Consider the following 24,714-nt stretch of genomic DNA (forward strand, 5'->3'; position numbering starts at 1 on the left):
GGCGGCGGACGCAGCTGTCCTTCCCGTTTCTTTGGCGAGGAAGTTGAAGAGGTAGCGAGAGGGGTGTCGGGTGGGGGAGGGGTGTCGTATGAGGGAGGAACAGGCGCCATTTCCCCCTTTGCTGCCTGGTCTTAATCGCCTCATGGACTTTAGATATGCGGTGCAGAATAGCCACCTTTTAGAGCCTACGTTTAGGTTTAACCTTCGCCAGTTGATGGCAAGGCGTCGAATAAATACGTCAAATAGTCGTGGGGTTGAGGCGGCATTGCACCGCATTAAAATCTACTCCCATCCAGGTGGCTCGCGCTTTCCCCATCTCATTACCATCAGCCCCCTCGGTGCTTCCAATCGTGAGCAGCACGACAAAACACAAACCCTAACAGAGGTTTAACGTGCAGTAAACCCGTACTAATATCTCCAATGTGCACAGTTATTCCATCTGCGGTCATAAATAATGCAGTCAAACATGAACACACATTGCCTCTGGTATCCTCGTTATATGATTCAGGGAACTGTCAAGTCGTTTTTACACTTATCGTTCCTAACAAAGCTTTGGACAAACCAGGTACTGGACAACATGTGCTCTAGATTTACAGTTTTAGGGGGAAAGTAGTCGTATTGACGAACACCGACACAAAACGAGGATGACTCAGCTCATTTTCTACTTTCTTTACCATAACAAATCCTTTTAATCTTATTACTCCGTTCTGGGAAACAAAACACATGTTATAGGGCATTTTCTTGCTGAAATAAGCAGGGGCGTCCATGAAAAAAGACGTCGCTTAGATGGCAGCATATGTTGTCCCAAAACCTGTATGTACCTTTCAGCACTAATGGTGACTTCACAGATGTGTAAGTTATTCATGCCTTGGGCACTAATGCACCCCCACACCATCACAGATGCTGGCTATTGAACTTTGCGTCGATAACAGTCTGGATGGTTCGCCTGGATGACACAATGTCGAATATTTCCAAAACAATTTGAAATGTGGACTCGTCAGACCACAGAACACTTTTCCACTTTGCATCAGTCCATCTTAGATTATCTCGGGCCCAGAGAAGCCGGCGGCGTTTCTGGATGTTGTTGATAAATGGCTTTCGCTTTGGATAGTAGAGCTTTAACTTGCACTTACAGATGTAGCAACCAACTGTATTTAGAGACAGTGGTTTTCTGAAGTGTTCCTGAGCCCATGTGGTGATATCCTTTATAGAGATTGATGTCGATTTTTGATACAGTGCCGTCACGGTCATTCAATGTTGTTTTCCGGCCATGCCGCTTACGTGGAGTGATTTCTCCAGATTCTCTGAACCTTTTGATGATATTATGGAGCGTAGATGTTGAAATCCCAAAATTTCTTGCAATTGCACTTTGAGAAACATTGTTCTTAAACTGTTTGACTATTTGCTCACGCAGTTGTGGACAAAGGGGTGTACCTCGCCCCATCCATTCTTGTGAAAGACTGAGCATTTTTTGGGAAGCTGTTTTTATACCCAATCATGGCACCCACCTGTTCCCAGTTAGCCTGTACACCTGTGGGATGTTCAGAATAAGTGTTTGATGAGCATTCCTCAACGTTATCAGTATTTATTGCCACCTTTCCCAACTTGTTTGTCACGTGTTGCTGGCATCAAATTCCAAACCTAATGATTATTTGCACAAAAAAAAAAGTTTATCAGTTTGAACATCAAATATGTTGTCTTTGTAGCATATTTGACTGAATATGGGTTGAAAAAGATTTGCAAATCATTGTATTCCGTTTATATTTACATCTAACACAATTTCCCAACTCAGATGGAAACAGGGTTTGTACAATGCAAAATAATACAGATGTGCAGATCAATCATCCACCGATCAGTATCGGTTGATATTTCTGAAAAAGTATATGATCACCATTGTCAATTATTGCATTGTAATGCCGATCACAAACGTTGATCCCCTCTGACTGACATTGTATTCCTTTTTAGTCCCCCGGCTGACAAGCGGCTAGCAGCCACCGAAATTATGTGTCTCCATACACAGAGTGGAGGCGCTCTCCTAAATTAATAATAATCACCACTATTTCGACGAATAAACTGCAATTCTTCAAGTTTCATTATCAAGTATCAGTCAAGCAATCAAAGTTTACTTATATAGCCCTAAATCACGAGTGTCTCAAAACGCTGCATAAGCCACAACGATTATTATTATTATCACTGGAGGACAAAGCTAATCATGTTACACATTGGGAGAAAGCCAGGAGCAGGCATGCTAATAGCTAAATTAACTGCTAAGATAGCTTGAAACAACCAGAAATAAGTGCTTAAGTTTAAGAAGTGTAGATTGAAGCGTTTGAGAGCTAAAAGTAAGCAGGTATCAACAGCAAATCAACAAGTAGATTTTTAAGAATTAAAGAGAGGTAAATATAACAACTGTTGGTGTGTCAGCATTGTAAAAGTAAGTACAGGACACGGAAAAATGAGGGCGGATTAATCCAAAAGCAGTATCGGTATAGTGATAGATCAATATTTTTATTCCCTTGAAATCCTTTTTTTTGACATTTTTGTTCATGTTTACAAACTCAAATGGGCAAAAACCAAAGGATTTAAATGAGTATCAAAGTATTTTTTGCTGTTGTTTAGTTATAGTGTACACTGTACAGTATTTGACTTTGTTTTGCTCCAACAACTGAATGTAAAATAAAAAGACAAAGGATTTAGTTTGAAAATTGTGTTGCTATTGTTAAACTGTCAATAGCCCTCAGCATAAATACATGAAAAAAATGTACAGTTAATCAAGTGATTGGTATCAACCGATATCACTCATGGATGAATCGGCAGCGTAAAACCCTCGTCGGAACATCTCTATCTAATAAATATAAGTGGTGAATGAAATGGATAACCGAACATTTATCTTCAACTTGAACTTTATCGAACATGATTGTTAAGTTTTTAGTGTGCTTTTATAATCAGAGGAAGGTTACATTTTAAAATAAAAACAAGAACATTCAATATCATTTTTTCTACAAGCCTTAAAAATTATCGATATCGACCAATATAAAAAACTCTTATATCGTCATACAGTTTTCAGCCATATCGCCCAGCCCTATGTTTAAATCGTTTTGAACTCCTGTTTTGTTTTATTTCAACAGAAAATACTTATTTCTTTAATTTTACATCCAAACAATTTTCCAACACGAATAGCGACATGCACATATCATTTCATCAGCAACATAACCTTGCCAAAACCTTGCATTAAAGGGGAACATTATCACCAGACCTATGTAAGCATCAATATATACCTTGATGTTGCAGAAAAAAGGCCATATATTTTTTCAACCGATTTCCGAACTCTAAATGGGTGAATTTTGGCGAATTAAACGCTTTTCTATTTATCGCTCTCGGAGCGATGACGTCAGAACGTGACGTCACATAGGTAATAAAGCGGCCATTTTCTCAAAAACATTACAAACACAGCGTCTCAGCTCTGTTATTTTCCGTTTTTTCTACTATTTTCTGGAACCTTGGAGACATCATGCCTCGTCGGTGTGTTGTCGGAGGGTGTAACAACACTAACAGGGAGGGATTCAAGTTGCACCACCGGCCCAAAGATGCGAAAGTGGCAAGAAATTGGACGAAATTTGTTCAAAATACGAGGGTGTGGGAAAGCCGACAAAATGGTCAGTCGTTTGTTCCGCACATTTTACCGACCAAAGCTATGCTACTACAGAGATGGTAAGATTGTGTGGATATCCTGCGACACTCAAAGCAGATGCATTCCCAACAATAAAGTCAAAGAAATCTGCCGCTAGACCCCCATTGAATGTGTCTGCACATTTTACCGGCGGTGCTTAGGCAGACATGGCACAGAGATGTATGGATAACCTGAAGATGCATTTCCAACGATAAAGTCAACTAAATCACAAAGGTGAGTTTTGTTGATGTTGTTGACTTATGTGCTAATCAGACATATTTGGTCGCGGCTTGACTGCCAGCTAATCGATGCTAACATGCTATTTAGGCTAGCTGTATGTACATTTAAAACTATATTTACATCCAGCGTTTCCCTCCACCCACATTTAACGCCAAACAAACACTTACCAATCGATTGGTTTAAGTTGATCCAGTGTCACAAGATGCGAGACTTCCGATCGTTGGTCTGCACATTTTACCGGCGATGCTAAAGCAAACATGGCCGAATAGCGTCATTAGCTATTCGCTCAATAGCTTCAGTTTCTTCTTCAATTTCGTTTTCGCTATCTGCCTCCATACTCCAACCATCCGTTTCAATACATGCGTAATCTGTTGAATCGCTTAAGCCGCTGAAATCCGAGTCTGAATCCGAGCTAATGTCGCTATATCTTGCTGTGCTATCCGTATTGGCATCACCGGATGACGTCACAGAAAAATGGACGATGGCTTGACAGATAGCGAAAATAAGGCACTTTAAAGCTTTATTTAGGGATATTCCGGGATGGGTAAAATTTTGAAAAAAACTTCAAAAAATAAAATAAGCCACTGGGAACTGATTTTGATTGGTTTTAACCCTTCTGAAATTGTGATAATGTTCCCCTTTAAAACAATAAATATTTTGCTGCATGCTTTGAATGGGAAAAATGACCGCCATTTGGTGAACAAAACAAAGCCAGTAGTCCAAATTATAACTTTTACATCAGGATGACATAACTACAACTGTTACCAATAATTGATTATACGTAGCTTCAATGGGGCGGCATAGCTCGGTTGGTAGAGTGGCCGTGCCAGCAACTTGAGGGTTGCGGGTTCGATTCTCGCTTCCGCCATCCTAGCCACTGCCGTTGTGTCCTTGGGCAAGGCAATTTACCCACCTGCTCCCAGTGCCACCCACACTGGTTTAAATGTAACTTAGATATTGGGTTTCACTATGTAAAGCGCTTTGAGTCACTAGAGAAAAGCGCTATATAAATATAATTCACTTCACTTCACAATGTACATGTTGCTTCGATGGATTGTTTAATAGTAAAAATTAATTTTAAAACATTTAAATTAATTTAAAAAATAATAAATCCAATGCTTACGGCTTCCCTGCTTAGGCTGCTGCCCCCGCGACCCGACCTCGGATAAGCGGAAGATGATGGATGGATGGATGGATGCTTATGATTTATTATAAAATAAAGAATGGAGGTTATGGCAAGCAGAAAAATGTTACTTTATTTTTACTATTTTCCGTAAAATATGCTTTAAGGCTATAAAGCTATGTTTTACTCGATAAACCGAACAAACTAATTGATAGATTACTAAAATAATGCGTAACTGCAGTCCATGAACATAAGTTTATGATAAGTTAACTATGAGGTTAAAAATTTTCAACGGGCTATTTTCAAGTCGCGAGGAACAAATGTGTCTGTGTTTAAGCTAATTCATAGAAAGAAGATGACTACCAATACAATGCTTAAAAAGAATCTTCTTGGCAAATTCTGAATGGCACAAAATGTTCCCAGGTTTTCTTCAGACGCAAAAAGAAGAAAGTAAGGCGAGCCACTCGAATGTTCTCAGCAGAGATTTAATGGCGTGAAACCGGAGCCTCCCCCCACCGCGCTGGCGGCCATCCGAACACGATTTTCGCCCTTACTCGCAGCCCGTCTAGGCAGAAGCGCTGAGCAAAATAGGTCACATTTCCCAAAACAATGACGAAGGGGTGTGTGCGCCTGCCATTCTCGAAGATTCCGTGCTAAATGCTTTTTTGCCCTAGAAGGAGGTGTACATTAAAAGCGACAACAATGCACATTTGAACATTCTTAAGTGTGAAAGTAAGGTAACCATTTTTCATATTACTTGTAGACCTAAAAGAATCAAAAATTAAAAAATAGATTTAAAAAAATTAAAAAAATTAAATAAATATAATAAAACAATCCTAATGTTGAACTGCATTTTGGGGGGGGAATTTTGCCTATTGTTCATAATTATTATAAGCGACAAGAACACACGTTTTTTTTAGGATTCTAAATTGATTTTTTTTTTAAACACTTGCAAGATGGGACAAATCAAAGCCCTCTAAAACAACTTCAAAACTCTCCATCAACCTGTTATGTACACCCATCCATCCATCCATCCATCCATTTTCTACCGCTTATTCCCTTTCGGGGGTCGCGGGGGGCGCTGGCGCCTATCTCAGCTACAATCGGGCGGAAGGCGGGGTACACCCTGGACAAGTCGCCACCTCATCGCAGGGCCAACACAGATAGACAGACAACATTCACACTCACATTCACACACTAGGGCCAATTTAGTGTTGCCAATCAACCTATCCCCAGGTGCATGTTTTTGGAGGTGGGAGGAAGCCGGAGTACCCGGAGGGAACCCACGCATTCACGGGGAGAACATGCAAACTTCACACAGAAAGATCCCGAGCCTGGATTTGAACCCAGGACTGCAGGAACTTCGTATTGTGAGGCAGACGCACTAACCCCTCTGCCACCGTGAAGCCAATTGTATATACATAATGTAGTAAAAAACACGTTCATAACAATATGTAATATGTTCAATATTTACAGTAATGTTGTCATTTTAGGCAATCTCGGTACTTCTTTCTATGAACCATTTATTTCCGTTTCCATAGCAGCGCACTTCCGACTTTCGGTAACAAATGTGTGTTCCTACTTCTGGAAAAAAACACAAATGTTTACTAATCAGGACAGACTTGGTAGCAGACAACAGAGACGACTATTTCTGGACAAATGAGAATTCACAACCTTATATTTTTGAAGCAGAATATGAAGTGCTGCTTACAGAAGCGAGCACGAAGGGAGTCTGAAACGTTGGAGCAGAGAATTTGATTTTTTTTAAACACTTGCAAGATGGGACAAATCAAAGCCCTCTAAAACAACTTCAAAACTCTCCATCAACCTGTTATGTACACACTGCAAGTAATTATATATATAATGTAGTAACAAACACGTTCATAACAATATGTAATATGTTCAATATTTGTCATTTTAGGCAATCTCGGTACTTCTTTCTATGAAGCATTTATTTCTGTTTCCATAGCAGCGCACTTCCCACTTTCTGTAACAAATGTGTGTTCCTACTTCTGGAGACAAATGCAAATGTTTACTAATCAGGGCAGACTTGGTAGCAGACAACAAAGATGACTATTTCTGGACAAATGAGAATTCACAACCTTATGTTTTTGAAGCTGAAGATACGGAGGATGAAGTGCTGCTTATAGAAGCGAGCACGAAGGGAGTCTGAAACGTTGGAGCAGAGAGAGTAATTTGTTATCAGCCCAAAAAAAACCTAAGGTTCAAACTATGGCTGTAACGATATCAAAACCTCACAGTACTATATTATTACTATGTTTTCTCGAGCCCAAGGGCACTAGTGCATATGCGCCAGCACTGCAGTTCCCAGGAAGTAAGCAGTGTTGCCTAAAATGCTTTAATAAATGACGTTTTTTCGGTAATTAAACATTTAAACCGTCTTATTAACTGTCTGGAATTTTACCGCGGTTTATCATTATACCATTATTAAGCCCCTCTAAACCATGTTCAAATGCCCTGTACAGTTAATAAACATTAGCCACAGATTGACCCTGAAACAGATGACGACAGTTTGCATTGTTTCCTGTTGGAGTAACGGTTGGAGCATAGTGGTTCTACTGTACTAGCAACATGGATGGCCTTGTAAAAGTTACAAATCTGTGACCTGGTTTGCTATCAAACAGAGTACATTTTATTTTCGTGATGTGTTTGTTTTATTTATCTTTGAGTTTTCAAAGTTAATTGCATTTCAAAGGGTATACATGCATTATGGTTATGTATTATCAATTCATCACTGGTTAACTTGTACTCAAAATAACCATTGGCAATAATATTGTTTATAGGTAATAACTTGTGAGTCATTTTATATTGTCGCGGAAAATTTGTTATCAGCCTAACAAAACCTGAAGTTCAAACTATGGCTGTAACGATATCAAAATCTCACAATACTATATTACTACAATGTTTTCTCAAGCCTAACAGCACCAGTGCGCATGCACCGGTTCTACAGTTCCCAGGAAGTAAGCAGTGTTGCCTAAAATGCATCAAAAAATTTAGTTTTTTCAGTAATCAAACATTTAAACTGTATTATTAACCGTCTGGAATTTTACCACGATTTATCATTATATCATTAATAGGCCCCTTTATATCATTTTGGAACGCCCTGTACAGATAATAATCATTGGCCACAGTTTGACCCTGAAACAGAGGACTACAATTTGCATTGTTTCCTGTTGGAGTAACGGTCAGAGCATAGTGGTTCTACTGCACTAGCAACATGGACGGCCTTATAAAAGTTACAAATCTATGGCCGGTAGCCAAACATGGAAGTTGCAAGGTCCTTTTGTCAGTCCAGGAAGCGCGCGAGTGCAAACATGTACGGCCCCAGAGTAGGCCCATTGCAACATAGCCTCCTTAACAGAGACAGAACCAATATGTTGGTTGTGATTTTTATTTAAGTGCAAAAGTTTGCTATCAAACAGAGTACATTTAATTTTCATGATGTGTTTTTTTTGTATTTATCTTTGAGATTTCAAAGTTAATTGCATTTAAAAGGGTATACATGCAATATGATTATGTATTATCAATTCATGACTGGTTAACTTGCACTCAAAATAACCATTGGCAATAACGTTGTTTATTGGCAATAACTTGTAAGTCAATATATATTGTCGAGCAAAAGTTGTTATCAACCAAACAAAACCTGAAGTTCAAACTATGAATGTAACGATATCAAAATCTCTCGGAACTATATAATTACCACGTTTTCCCGAGCCCAAGGGCGCTAGTGCGCATGCGCCGGCGCTACAGTTCCCAGGAAGTAAGCAGTGTTGCCTAAAATGCATAAAAAAATTACGTTTTTTCGGTAATCAAACATTGAAACGGTATTATTAACCGTCAGGAATTTTACCGCGATTTATCCTTATATCATTAATAGGCCCCTTTATATCACTTTGGAATGCCCTGTAAAGATAATAATCATTGGCCACAGTTTGACCGTGAAACAGAGGACTACAATTTGCATTGTTTCCTGTTGGAGTAACGGTTGGAGCATAGTGGTTTTACAGTACTAGCAACATGGACGGCCTTATAAAAGTTACAAATGTATGACCTGGTTTTCTATCAAACAGAGTACATTTTATTTTCGTGATGTGTTTGTTTTATTTATCTTGGAGATTTCAAAGTTAATTGCATTTAAAAAGGTATACATGCATTATGATTATGTATTATCAATTCATGACTGGTTAACTTGCACTCAAAATAACCATTGGCAATAATATTGTTTATCTGCAATAACTTGAAAGTCAATAAATATCGTCGAGCAAAATTTGTTATCAGCCAAACAAAACCTAAAGTTCAAACTATGGCTGTAACGATATCAAAATCTCACAATACTATATTACTACAATGTTTTCTCAAGCCTAACGGCACTAGTGCGCATGCACCGGTTCTACAGTTCCCAGGAAGTAAGCAGTGTTGCCTAAAATGCATCAAAAGATTATGTTTTTTCGGTAATCAAACATTTAAACGGTATTATTAACTATCTGGAATTTTACCGCGATTTATCATTATATCATTAATAGGCCCCTTTATATCATTTTGGAATGCCCTGTACAGATAATAAACATTGGCCACAGTTTGACCCTGAAACAGAGGACTACAATTTGCATTGTTTCCTGTTGGAGTAACGGTCAGAGCATAGTGGTTCTACTGTACTAGCAACATGGATGGCCTTGTAAAAGTTACAAATGTATGACCTGGTTTTCTATCAAACAGAGTACATTTTATTTTCGTGATGTGTTTGTTTTATTTATCTTGGAGATTTCAAAGTTAATTGCATTTAAAAAGGTATACATGCATTATGATTATGTATTATCAATTCATGACTGGTTAACTTGCACTCAAAATAACCATTGGCAATAATATTGTTTATCTGCAATAACTTGAAAGTCAATAAATATCGTCGAGCAAAATTTGTTATCAGCCAAACAAAACCTAAAGTTCAAACTATGGCTGTAACGATATCAAAATCTCACAATACTATATTACTACAATGTTTTCTCAAGCCTAACGGCACTAGTGCGCATGCACCGGTTCTACAGTTCCCAGGAAGTAAGCAGTGTTGCCTAAAATGCATCAAAAGATTATGTTTTTTCGGTAATCAAACATTTAAACGGTATTATTAACTATCTGGAATTTTACCGCGATTTATCATTATATCATTAATAGGCCCCTTTATATCATTTTGGAACGCCCTGTACAGATAATAAACATTGGCCACAGTTTGACCCTGAAACAGAGGACTACAATTTGCATTGTTTCCTGTTGGAGTAACGGTCAGAGCATAGTGGTTCTACAGTACTAGCAACATGGACGGCCTTATAAAAGTTACAAATCTATGGCCGGTAGCCAAACATGGAAGTTGCAAGGTCCTTTTGTCAGTCCAGGAAGCGCGCGAGTGCAAACATGTACGGCCCCAGAGTAGGCCCAACGCAACATGGCCAGAGTCAAACTGCCGCCTTTAACTAGGTCACGGCGACGTATGCGTGCGCGTTTGTGCGCTAAGCCTTCCTACTGCCACCCCGACAATAGGCAAACAGCGAAACGGTGGAACGCAGCCCCGACCGTGAAGCACGTTGAAGCGTTTAATAAACAAGAGTGTGGGCGTGAGCTAGGACAACATAAGGTGTGTGTGTGTGTGTGTAGGCGCCTTAAAGTGTAACACAACACAAGTAGCAAATAAAACAATAAGGAAGGGTGGGAGGAGTTGCGAAGCCGATGGCGTTGGGACCCTCGCTTTGAACTGGAGAGGAAGCCTGCACAGTGAGCGGGAGTGGATGGGGGGGGTGGGGTGGGTGTTAAACAAGACGCCATTTTGCAAGGGAATTAGACAGAGCCTGTTCCCCTCCAACAAACGTCCGCGTGCACGTGAGGGCCCCGGCGAGCTGGCGTTCAGTGCACTGGGTGTCGTTGGCTCATTCCACACATTGCTTATAGCGGGGAAATCCTCCGAATCAACCCTGCCTTGCTTATTTTCCACTGAGACGGAGGAAGCGCGGCGTTTGCAGCGCCGGCCTCTCCGCTGCCGCCCAGCCTGACATAACCCAGCTAATAATTAAACCCACCCAACGTCTTTTCGACGGCGGTCAAATCTGTGCGTTTTCACTTTTTGGAAGAAGCTGCAAATCACCCGAGCCTCCGTTATGCTCACGGCGGGGAAAAGCGGGCGAGCACACAAAGATGCACAATGACTCTAGGGCCCCATTGTCCCAAAGTCACACCATAATCGAGTTTCACAACAGGAAGTTTCATTCATAAAGTCTTCACCAGTGACAGAATAGAAACAAAAGCATTTGGGACTTTCCTGGTTGCGTCGCGGCTACGGAAAGCGAAAATGCTAATTGGTCAGAAAGGCGTAAACTTGCGCAAATCCCATTGCATGCCGCCTTTACAAAGATATTTTACATGTTGGACTGCACTCATGGAGCCCAAGACCATGCTACAATTATCTCGCCACGCATTTACACTGCCAGCTATTCAGACTCAACTGAGTAAATCCATCCATCCAGCCATTTTCTACCACTTGTCCCTTTTGGCGTCGCTTTCAGCTTGTAGAGCAGTGGTCCCCAACCACCGGGCCGCGGCCGTGGCCCGATTGGTATCGGGCCGCAGAAGAATTTTTTATTAATTCTTATTTTAAAAAAAATATATATATATTTTTTTTTTATTAAATCTACATAAAAAACACAATATACACTTACAATTAGTGCACACCAACCACAAAAACCTCAATTTTTCATGACAAAAACGTCCCTTTTTCATGACAAAGAAAAAATAAAAAGAATAAAAAACAAATTTTAAAAAAGGACAACCCCCCCACCCCCCCACCTCCCGGGCCGCGGGACAAATTATTAAGCGTTGACCGTTCCGCGGATACAAAAAGGTTGGGGACCACTGTTGTAGAGTACACTTGGAATATGCGCGTGTCTGCAGTGATCACTTTGTAAAAGGTTTGTTTGAACATTAACAACTAGCTTTATGCATCCATTTTCTACAATTTGTCCTTTTTGAGGTTGCGGGGGGTGCTGTAGCCCAGTGGTCCCCAACCACAGAAGAATTTTATATTATTTTTTATTTAAAAAAATAATAATAATAATTTTTTATTTTTTATTAAATCAACATAAAAAACACAATATACACTTACAATTAGTGCACCAACCACGAAAACCTCAATTTTTCATGACAAAAATGTCCCTTGTTCATGACAAAGAAAAAAATAAATAAAAATAAAAATAAATTTTTTTTTAAAAAAGGACACCCCCCCCCACACCCCCCGGACCGCGGGACAAATTATTAAGCGTTGACCGGTCCGCGGATACAAAAAGGTTGGGGACCACTGCTGTAACCTATCTCAGCTGCATTCAGGCGGAAGATGGGGTACTCCCTGGACAAGTCGCCACCTCATCACAGGGCCAACACAGATAGACAGACAACATTCACACTCACATTCACACACTAGGGCCAATTTAGTGTTGCCAATCAACCTTACGTGGACCCCGACTTAAACAAGTTGAAAACTTATTCAGGTGTTCAAATTTAGTGGTCAATTGTACGGAATATGTACTGAACTGTGCAACCTACAACTAAAAGTTTCAATCCATCAATCAAACAAAACCTATCCCCTGGTGCATGTTTTTGGAGGTGGGAGGAAGCCGGAGTACCCGGAGGGAACCCAAGCAGTCACGGGGAGAACATGCAAACTCCACACAGAAAGATCCCGAGCGCAGGATCGAACACAGGACTTCTCAGGACCTTCGTATTGTGAGGCCTGAGCAATTATTTTGACTTGGGGGCCAAATTTACAGAAAAAAATGTGTGTGGGGGCCGGTATTATTTTTAGGAACACTAATACAAAACCTCACAATAATGTCTGATTGAATGCTAAAAAAGTTACGACAGACCGCCTTAAAAACGGAATGGAATTTCACATTTTTTTTACTGAATGAGACCCAGAATGTACATGAAAATAAAGAATGTGAAATTTACAATGTTAACTATGAAGGATAAAACACTGAATATTGACAACATTTGAACGTCACACCCCCTCTCCATCCATATATACAAAAACAGCAAAATATGATCGCCAAGGGTAAAAAAAAAACAAAAAAAACAAAAAAAACACATAAGATCTGATATATCACTAAACTGTAGAACTTCGCTGTAAAAATCTCCTTCCAAATCTGTCCCTGACACCCACATTTCAGGTTCCGTGGAAACGCTCCCCACCCACACTGCTTGGTGCCACGTTTGAGCTGCTGTGACTTAAATTACCATAGTAACTAATTAGATCACCATAGTAACTAATTAGATTACAATAGTAAGTAGTATATCATGCAAAAGCGCAGATTCCAACCATTGAAAGACTTGGTATAGTTCAAGATTTACGGTCATTAGAAATCATCACTGCACATCATAATGGCAGCTACACTTTCTAGTTTAAAGATCTAAAAAAAAAAAAAATTATTTGGGAATGTCCGGGGGGCCAGATTGAAAAGCTTAACGGGCCGCATGTGGTCCCCGGGCTTTAATTTGCCCTGGTCTGTACTAAACAATACTGATAATCAAACGCGACTGGTCTGCCAGAGAATAAAAGGATAAAGCAGCAGGGGTCAGTGTTGCCAACTTAGTGACTTTGTCGCTATATTTAGTAATCATACCCCTTGAGTTTGTCTTTTAAATTTTGTATCATTTTTTAAAATGACTAGCGACAAATCTCGTGAAGATAATCTGTCATGAAAGCACATAATTTTTTTTTGTCAACATGGGCCTTTCCCCCTTCGAAGAAAAGTTAATTCCTAGTTCTTAACACATTTGTTTTGCTTTCCACGAGGGATGTTTTACGCTGCCGTTTCTGATACCGACCACCCATGTCTGCGATCGGCCAATACCAAGACCGATAATTTCTATTAACTGTTACTTTTTTAAAGCGGGACATTATCACCAAGCCTATGCCAGCGTCAATATATACCTTGATGTTGCAGAAAAAAGACCATGTATTTTTTTAACCGATTTCCGAACTCTAAATGGGTGAATTTTGGCAAATTAAATGCCTTTCTGTTGTCTTTTAGCGATGACGTCAGAACGTGACGTCACCGAGGTAATACAGCCGCCATTTTCATTTTCATATTACAAACACCGGGTCTCAGCTCTGTTATTTTCCGTTTTTTCGACTATTTTATGGAACCTTGGAGACATCATGCCTCGTCGGTGTGTTGTCGGAGGGTGTAACAACACTAACAGGGAGGGATTCAAGTTGCACCACTGGCAAGAAATCTGCCGCCAGACCCCCATTGAATTTGCCAGAGTGTCTGCACATTTGACCGGCGATGCTAAGACAGACATGGCACAGAGATGTATGGATAACCTGCAGATGCATTTGCAACGATCAAGTCAACGAAATCACAAAGCTGAGTTTTGTTGATGTTGTTGACTTTTGTGCTAATCAGACATATTTGGTCACGGCATGACTGCCAGCTAATCGATGCTAACATGCTACGCTAATCGATGCTAACATGCTATTTACGCTAGCTGTATGTACATTTGAAACTAAAAACCCACATTTAATGCGAAACAAACACTAACCAATCGACAGATTTAAGTTGCTCCAGTGTCACAAGATGCGAAAGTCCTGATCGTTTGGTCCGCACATTTTACTGGCGATGCTAATAAGGCAGCCATGCTATGGTCCACTTCATTAGGTACACCCATGCTATGGCCGAATAGCGTCAATAGCTATTCGCTCAATAGATTCAATATCTTCTCCAATTTTGTTTTCGCTATCTGCCCCCATACTCCGACTATCTGTTTCAATACATGCGTAATCTGTTGAATCGCTTAAGCCGCTGAAATCCTAGTCTGAATCCGAGCTAATGTCGCTATATCTTGCTGTGGTAACCGCCATGTTTGTATTGGCAGCCCTGTATGACGTCACAGGGAAATGGACAGTCGCATCGCAAATAGCGAAAATCAAACATTTTAAAGCTTTTTTTAGGGATATTCCGGGAGGTGTAAAATTTTGAAAAAAACTTCGAAAAATAAAACAAGCCACTGGAAACTGATTTTTATTGTTTTTAACCCTTTTGAAATTGTGATAATGTTCCCCTTTAACATATTAAATGTGAGTGCTGTTGACAGTTTAACAATATCAACACAATATTTATATGACATTCTTATTTTATTTCCATCCATCCATCCATTTTCTACCGCTTATTCCCTTTTGGGGTGGCGGTGGGCGCTGGTGCCTATCTCAGCTAACATCGGGCGGAAGGCGGTGTACACCCTGGACAAGTCGCCCCCTCATCGCAGGGCAAAAATTATCATAAAAATTTGAATTTTATTCAATAACAGTCGCAATTTTAATTAAAAAAAAAAGTGTTGGCAATTTTATGAAAATAGTCGTCATTTTACTCACTAAAAGTCACAATTTTATAAGAAAACTTTGAAATGTTGCCAATATTATAATAACAATGGGAACTTTACTTGGCAAAATTATGACAAAAGTCCTAATTTCACTCACAAAATGTGACTATTTCACAAGAACAAAAAAATTGGCAATATTGTGATAAAGGTCGGAATTTTATGACAAATGTCAACATTTTACATTAAAAAGTAATACTTTTACAATAAAAAAGTAATCATTCTTATTTTCCACATCATTTTTTTTCTAGACTTTTAACATCAAAACTGTCGCCGCCATTATGATGTGCAGTGCTGTTTTTAAACGAGCGTAAGTCTTGAACTATAGAGAGTATTTCCATGGTCGAAATCTGTGCTTTTGAGGGATATTCTGTCAGGCTTACCACTGACAGTTTGATTGTGTTTTAGGTTTTCCTCTGTGTGTTTAGTGATTCCTGTCCTTAGTTCCTGTCAGCACTCTTATTTTGGTTCAGCTTCCTGTTTGTCTCCCTGAGTGCTTTGTTTCCCCTCAGCTGCGGCTGATTGGCACCTGGCCACACCTGGTGTCAATCAGCCCGCTCCTAATGGTACCTGCTTTTGTTCCTCCAGTCAGGGCTGGATTATTTTCTTGTCGATGACTTCCGTATTGTCGCTCCTGTCGTGTCGTTTCATGTCGAGTCATTGCAGCGTAGCGGTAAGCTATCTTTCGGTATCTGTTTGTAGCTTACTGTTTTTTGTTCCCTGCTTCCATTTTGTTTTCACTCTACAAGTATTTCATTACTTACAAATGTTTCAGCAAAACCAAGTCAATAGAACACGATAACTTAAAAAAAAAAAAATCAAAAACTAAGCTCTACTATTTATTTAAATCGTTTGGTTTTAGCCCGAAAAGTCCTATGGTGTCCAGGGACATAAGTTTGTAAACACTACCCCAAAAAATTTATTTATTTATTTATTTATTTTTTTTTAAATCAACCTCCATCCATCCATCTTCTTCCGCTTATCCGAGGTCTGGTTGCGGGGGCAACAGCCTAAGCAGGGAAACCCAGACTTCCCTCTCCCCAGCCACTTCGTCTAGCTCTTCCCGGGGGATCCCGAGGCATTCCCAGGCCAGCCGGGAGACATAGTCTTCCCAACGTGTCCTGGGTCTTCCCCGTGGTCTCCTACCGGTTGGACGTGCCCTAAACACCTCCCTAGGGAGGCGTTCGGGTGGCATCCTGACCAGATGCCCGAACCACCTCATCTGGCTCCTCTCGATGTGAAGGAGCAGCGGCTTTACTTTGAGTTCCTCCCGGATGGCAGAGCTTCTCACCCTATCTCTAAGGGAGAGCCCCGCCACACGGCGGAGGAAACTCATTTCGGCCGCTTGTACCCGTGATCTTATCCTTTCGGTCATGACCCAAAGCTCATGACCATAGGTGAGGATGGGAACGTAGATCGACCGGTAAATTGAGAGCTTTGCCTTCCGGCTCAGCTCCTTCTTCACCACAACGGATCGGTACAACGTCCGCATTACTGAAGACGCCGCACCGATCCGCCTGTCGATCTCACGATCCACTCTTCCCCCACTTGTGAACAAGACTCCTAGGTACTTGAACTCCTCCACTTGGGGCAGGGTCTCCTCCCCAACCTGGAGATGGCATTCCACCCTTTTCCGGGCGAGAACCATGGACTCGGACTTGGAGGTGCTGATTCTCATTCCGGTCGCTTCACACTCGGCTGCGAACCGATCCAGTGAGAGGTGAAGATCCCTGTCAGATGAAGCCATCAGGACCACATCATCTGCAAAAAGCAGAGACCTAATCCTGCGGTCACCAAACCGGAACACCTCAACGCCTTGACTGCGCCTAGAAATTCTGTCCATAAAAGTTATGAACAGAATCGGTGACAAAGGACAGCCTTGGCGGAGTCCAACCCTCACTGGAAACGTGTCCGACTTACTGCCAGCAATGCGGACCAAGCTCTGGCACTGATCATACAGGGAGCGCACCGCCACAATAAGACAGTCCGATACCCCATACTCTCTGAGCACTCCCCACAGGACTTCCCGAGGGACACGGTCGAATGCCTTCTCCAAGTCCTTTTTAGTTAAATCAACCTATTCACTTAATTATTGATCATATACGTATACTACCCTGGGTATCCAGACCACTAATTTATAGATCAACAACTTTTGTTATTAGAGATGTCCGATAATGGCTTTTTTGCTGATATCCAACATTGTCCAACTCTTAATTACCGATTCCGATATCAACTGATACAGATATATCCAGTCGTGGAATTAACACATTAAAACACAGCGACGTTTTAAAAGTAATACATTTTACTTTTTGAAACAGATACCGATCATTTTGAAACCGATATCGATAATTTCCAATATTACATGACATCGGCAGTCCGATATTATCGGACATCTCTAGTTGTTATATTATCCTCTCTCTACGCTCTTATTAATCTACTAGTTAATATCTGCTTAATTTCTGCGTAACGTGCTTTCATCTACACTTCTTAAACTTTACTAAGCACTTATTTCTCTCAGTGTTGTTTGAAGCTTACTTACCGGATTATTTTAGCAATTAGCATGCCTGCTCCTGGTTTGCTCTCGATGTGTAATATGTTTAGCCTCTTACAAATAGAGATGTCCGATAATGTTTTTTTTGCGCATATCCGATATTGCCCAACTCTTAATTACCGCTTCCGATATTAACCAATACCGATATATACAGTCGTGGAATCAACACATTATAATGCTTAATTTTGTCGTGATGCCCCGCTGGATGCATTAAACAATGTAACAAGGTTTTCCAAAATAAATCAACTCAAGTTATGGAAAAATATGCCAACATGGCGCTGCCATATAGGTGCATTATTTTTTTTTAGGTGCCTCAAAACGTAATAGTGTAATAGCTGCAATGTTAGCCACCTCGTACTGAGAATGCGGCAAAAAAAAAAAGAAAAACATATGTTTTTATCTCACATGTGGATTGTGAGTGATAGAAAAAAATCCAAAAAAAAGTGCAGAAATTGAAGGAACAAAACCTAACAAACCAAAATAAAGCTTAATTAAAATAATTCAATGTGAATATAAGTACTTTTCAGCACTTTCCACAATTTCCTAATCACAATAATAACCGTGGACAGCACGGTGGAGCATGGGTTAGTTTGTGTGCCTCACTATGCGAAGTTCCTGGGTTCAATCCCAGGGCTCGGGGTGTTTCTGAGTGGAGTTTTTATGTTTCCCCCCCCCACCTCCAAATTTACTAAATTGGCCTAGAGTGTGAATGTTGTCTATCTACAAAACTTAAAACCAGTGAAGTTAGCACGTTGTGTAAATCATAAATAAAAACAGAATACAATGATTTGCAAATCATTTTCAATCTATACTCAATTGAATAGACTGCAAAGACAAGATATTTAACGTTCGACCTGGTAAACTGTTATTTTGTGAAAATATTAGCACATTTGGAAATTTGATGCCTGCAACAAGTTTCAAAAAAGCGGGAATAAGTGGCAAAAAAGACTGGGAAAGTTGAAGAATGCTCATCAGACACCTATTTGGAACAGGCTAATTGGGAACAGGTGGGTGCCACGATTGGGTATAAAAGCAGCTTCCAAGAAATGCTCACTCATTCACAAACAAGGATGGGGCTTTGTGAACAAATGCGTGAGCAAATTGTCGAACAGTTTAAGAACAACATTTCTAAACGGGCTATTGCAAGGAATTTACCATCTATGGTACGTAATATCATCAAAATGTTCAGATAATCTGGAGAAATCACTGCACGTAAGCGGCAATGCCCGTGACCTTCGATCTCTCAGGTGGTACTGCATCAAAAAGCGACATCAGTGTGTAAAGGATATCCCTATATGGGCTCAGGAATACTTCAGAAAACCACTGTAAGTGCAAGTTAAAACTCCACTGTCCAAAGCGAAAGCCATTTATCAACAACACCCAGAAACATCGCCGGCTTCGCTGGGCCCCAGCTAATCTAAGATGTACTGATGCAAAGTGGAAAAGTGTTATGTGGTCTGACGAGTCCACATTTCTCCGGAAAAAAGAGGGAAAAGAACCATCCGGACGGTTCAAGGCACAAAGTTCAAAAGCCAGCATATCTGATGTTATGGGTGTATTATGGTATGGTATGGTGATGGTATGGTGTATTAGTGCCCAAAGCATGGGTAACTTACACAGCTGTGAAGGCACCATTAATGCTGAAAGGTACATACAGGTTTTGGAGCAACATATGTTGCCATCCAAGCAACGTTATCATGGACGCCCCTGCTTATTTCAGCAAGACAATGCCAAGCCACATTCTGCACGTGTTACAACAGCTTGGCTTCATAGTAAAAGAGTGCGGGTACTAGACCGGCCTGCCTGTAGTCCAGACCTGTCTCACATTGAAAATGTGTGGTGCATTATTAAGCGTAAAATACCACAACGGAGACCCCGGACTGTTGAACAACTTAAGCTGTACATCAAGCAAGAATGGGAAAGAATTCCACCTGAAAATCTTCAAAAGTTGGTCTCCTCAATTCCCAAACGTTTACTGAGTGTTGTAAAATCAAAGGCCGTGTAACACAGTGGTAAAAATGCCCTTGTGCCAACTTTTTGCAACGTGTTGCTGCCATTAAATTCTAAGTTAATGATTATTTGCACAAAAAAAAGAGGTTTTTCAGTTCAAACATTAAACCTTTTGTCTTTGCAGTCTATTCAATTGAATATATGTAGAAAATGATTTGAAAATCATTGTATTCTGTTTATATTTACGATTTACACAATGTGCCAACTTCACTGGTTTTGGTTTTTGTATGTTGACCCTGCCATGAGTTGGCGACTTGTCCAGGGTGTACACCGCCTTCCGCCCGAACGCAGCCGGGAAAGGCTCCAGCACACTCTGCCACTCCGAAAGGGGCAAACGGTAGAAAATGGATGGATGGATGGATGATTTGCAAAAAAAAATGTTTCTCAGTTCGAACATTAAATATCTTATCTTTCCAGTCTATCCATCCATCCATTTTCTACCACTTATTCCCTTTCGGGGTCGCGGGGGGCGCTGGCGCCTATCTCAGCTACAATCGGGCGGAAGGCAGGGTACACCCTGGACAAGTCGCCACCTCATCGCAGGGCCAACACAGATAGACAGACAACATTCACACTCACATTCACACACTAGGGCCAATTTAGTGTTGCCAATCAACCTATCCCCAGGTGCATGTCTTTGGAAGTGGGAGGAAGCCGGAGTACCCGGAGGGAACCCACGCATTCACGGGGAGAACATGCAAACTCCACACAGAAAGATCCCGAGCCTGGATTTGAACCCAGGACTGCAGGAACTTCGTATTGTGAGGCCGACGCACTAACCCCTCTGCCACCGTGAAGCCCTTTGCAGTCTATTCAATTGAAAAAAGATTTAAAAAAATATTTGCAAATAATTGCTTGTCCAGGGTGTACCCTGCTTTCCGCCCGATTGTTGCTGAGATAGGCTCCAGCGCCCCCCGCCACCCCAAAGGGAATAAGCGGTAGAAAATGGATGGATGGGTGAATTTTGTTTACAATTTACACAACGTGCCAACTTCACTGGTTTTGGGTTTTGTATGTTGGCCCTACGATGAAGTGGCGACTTGTCCAGGGTGTACCCCGCATTCTGCCTGAATCCAACTGGGATAGACTGGGTCATTATTGTCACCGATGTCCCACTGGGTGTGAGTTTTCCTTGCCCTTATGTGGGCCTACCGAGGATGTCGTGGTGGTTTGTGCAGCCCTTTGAGACACTAGTGATTTAGGGCTATTTAAGTAAACATTGATTGATTGATTAATTGAGACTTTTATTAGTAGATTGCACTGTACATATTCCGTACAATAGACCGAATAAGTTTTCAACTTGATAAGTCGGGCTCCACGTTAATCAATTCATGGTAACACCCCGCGACCCCAATAAGGACAATCGGTAGAAAAAGGATGGACGGAATAATAACCGTGATGTGGTTTTTATATTGTTCCATCAAGATCAGGGGTCTCAAACTCAATTCCCCTGGGGGCCACTGGACGCAGAGTCTGGGTGAGGCTGGGCCGCAAGAAAAGATCTCTTTAAAAACAAATGTTGCATACTCCTCAGCATGTCTAGTTGTATTATGACGTTTCAAATTGTATTCCTTTTCTCCGTGCAAATAAGACACATCAGGATGCGCCTATGCTCAACAAAGAAATATTGCATCTCCCACTTTTCCTGGGATGGTCTTTGCACATCACTCACTAACCCTTCTCTTCACTGCAGGCTTTGAAAAAGACATGTCAGGGGTTGTGGAATATATTTGTATCCATTCGACGCACGGAGAAGAATTTTATTCCCGCAACGTGTGTCGTTCTGCTTTTCCTCCCTACAGCAACACGGCAGTCGGCGGATAATAGCTTGAAAGTACCTGGATAGTGAGCGCAAAAAAGGGAGAGTTCCCGTGGTGTTATCCGGCGTCATATAGAAATATATGTAGTGTTAATTGTGTGAGGCAATACAAATTAAACAATAAAAAAAACAAATAACGGTTTAAATTGTTCCAGGTTATCAGGGACTGTTATTACTGACGGACAAGTGTCGCGGTGTGACTGCAGCCAGGCATGTAAGAAAACCCTCATCTCCATGGCAACGTCTCTGACGCTTTCACTCATTTGCCGCTTTTCCACTAATGCAGGGGTAGGCAACCCAGAACGTTAAAAGAGCCATTTTGGACCCAAATAACACAACGCCTACTAACATTAAAGGCCTTCTGAAACCCACTACTACCGACCATGCCAATACGGCCGGTTTAGTTTACTAAATTGCAATTTTAAATTTCCCGCGAGGTATCCTGTTGAAAACGCTGCGGAATGATGACGCTAGAGAAAAGCGCTATATAAATATAATTCACTTCACATCTGAAACGCTCCCACTGCCGCCGCCTTTTTTTTTTTTTTTTTTTTAGTGCTTCACTCTAACTTTCCTCATCCACAAATCTTTCATCCTCGCTCAAATTAATGGGGAAATCGTTGCTTTCTCGGTCCGAATAGCTCTTGCTGCTGGAGGCTATGATTATAAACAATGTGAGGAGCCCTACAACCCGTGACGTCACGCGCACATCGTCTGCTACTTCCGGTAAAGGCAAGGCTTTTTTTTATTAAGTTGCGAACTTTATCGTCGATGCTCTCTACTAAATCCTTTCAGCAAAAATATGGCAATATCGCGAAATGATCAAGTATGACACATAGAATGGACCTGCTATCCCCGTTCAAATAAGAAAATCTCATTTCAGTAGGCCTTTAAACTTTCATATTTAGGTGGGGGCCGCATGCATCGTGCAACTATATTATGCACTTGCCAAAGAGTTGCATCAACGTAAACAAGTGGGTGGGTGCACAGAGAGGATATCCTCTCTCGCTGCGTGGCGTCAAATGTAAACAAACATGTTGTGCACGCATGGCCGCCTTGCACGCAGCAAGTTGACGTGACGTGACGTGACTCACAGATAGGAGCACGGAGGATGGGGGTCCGGGGGGGGGGGGTCGATGACGGGTTCTTGCGCAATTAGCGAATTCCTATGAAAACAGGAAGCTCGCTTTTCGTCCAAAAACACCAAGAGGACCCCCCCCCCCCCGCCCTCTGTTTGCATGACGAGGCCCCACATTTACCTGCTTCCCTCGGTAGAAGAGGCGCTGCTGCTGCGGGCTGACGTTGAATATGTCGCGTATCTTCACCCGGAGCGTCTCGATCTTGGTCAGCCTGGAGAGATCCTCCACGGTCCGGGTCTCCTTCCCGTCTATGGTGCGGACCTGGATCCACATCGTCGCGCCCGCCCTTGTTTACGCCTCAGATAAACGGCTGGATGCGTATGCGCGGTTAATGTCGTTTCCGGCGTGAGGAGGGGGGGGGGGGAGAGAGAGAAAGCAGGAGGGCAGTTCAAACCGAGACAATTCGCGCCTCCATCGCGTTTTTTTGTTGTTGTTGTTCGTTCCACCGCAGAGCACAACGTCGGTCAGTCTGTGGATCCTGCTAGTGTGCGGATGATGTTTCACATGAGGTCGCGGCGCCAAGTTAGTCTCGCGAGACTACGAACCTGGCAGTTAAAGGGGCCGCTCACAACATTGATTGATTGATTGATATTTTTATTACTAGATTGCACAGTACAGTACATATTCCGTACAATTGACCACTAAATGGTAACACCCGAATAAGTTTTTCAACTTGTTTAAGTCGGGGTCCACGTTAATCAATTCATGGTAAAACACGCACTTGTGAATACTTTAGATCAGGGATCACCAACCTATTTGAAACCAAGAGCTACTTCTTGGGTACTGATTAATGCGAAGGGCTACCAGTTTGATACACACTTAAATAAATTGCCAGAAATAGCCAATTTGCTCAATTTACCTTTAATAAATAAATCTATCCATCCATCCATCCATCCATTTTCTACAGATTATTCCCTTTTAGGGGTGGCGGGGGGCGCTGGCGCCTTCCATCCATCCATTTTCTACCGCTTATTCCCTTTTGGGGTCACGGGGGGCGCTGGCGCCTATCTCAGCTACAATCGGGCGGAAGGCAGGGTACACCCTGGACAAGTCGCCACCTCATCGCAAGGCCAACACAGACAACATTCACACTCACATTCACACACTAGGGCCAATTTTAGTGTTGCCAATCAACCTATCCCCAGGTGCATGTTTTTTGGAGGTGAACCCACACATTCACGGGGAGAACATGCAAACTCCACACAGAAAGATCCCGAGCCTGGATTTGAACCTAGGACTGCAGGAAATTCGTATTGTGAGGCAGACGCACTAACCCCTCTGCCACCGTGAAGCCCTAAATAAATCTATATATATATAAAAAAAATGGGTATTTCTGTCTGTCATTCCGTCGTACATTTTTTTTTCTTTTACGGAAGGTTTCTTGTAGAGAATAAATTATGAACGAAACACTTAATTGAACGGTTTAAAAGAGGAGAAAACAGGAAAAATATGCTAATTCAATTTTGAAACATAGTTCATCTACAATTTCGACTCTTTAGAATTCAACCAAAAAAAGAATAGAAAAATTAGCTAATTCGAATCTTTTTGAAAAAATTTTAAAAATACTTTATGGAACATCATTAGTAGTTTTTCCGGATTAAGATTAATTTTAGAGTTTTGATGACATGTTTTAATCCATCCATCCATCCATCCATTTTCTACCGCTTATTCCCTTTCGGCGTCGCGGGGGGCGCTGGCGCCTATCTCAGCTACAATCGGGCGGAA

The 24,714-nt window shown here is 41.4% G+C and overlaps 1 protein-coding gene across 1 annotated transcript in view; it reads right to left on the bottom strand.

Annotated features, from left to right (window-relative positions):
* LOC133535766 (E3 ubiquitin-protein ligase UHRF2-like) overlaps positions 1-23,489 on the bottom strand; it is an 86,756-nt gene extending 63,267 nt beyond the window's left edge. The window contains 1 exon segment of the mRNA XM_061875680.1: positions 23,110-23,489. Coding sequence (XP_061731664.1) covers positions 23,110-23,262 — 153 coding nt within the window. The 5' untranslated portion in view covers positions 23,263-23,489.
* Positions 23,490-24,714: the final 1,225 nt, after the last annotated feature.

This window comes from Nerophis ophidion, linkage group LG17 (assembly GCF_033978795.1).
Source record: "Nerophis ophidion isolate RoL-2023_Sa linkage group LG17, RoL_Noph_v1.0, whole genome shotgun sequence".
In the NCBI taxonomy this organism is placed as follows: domain Eukaryota; kingdom Metazoa; phylum Chordata; class Actinopteri; order Syngnathiformes; family Syngnathidae; genus Nerophis; species Nerophis ophidion.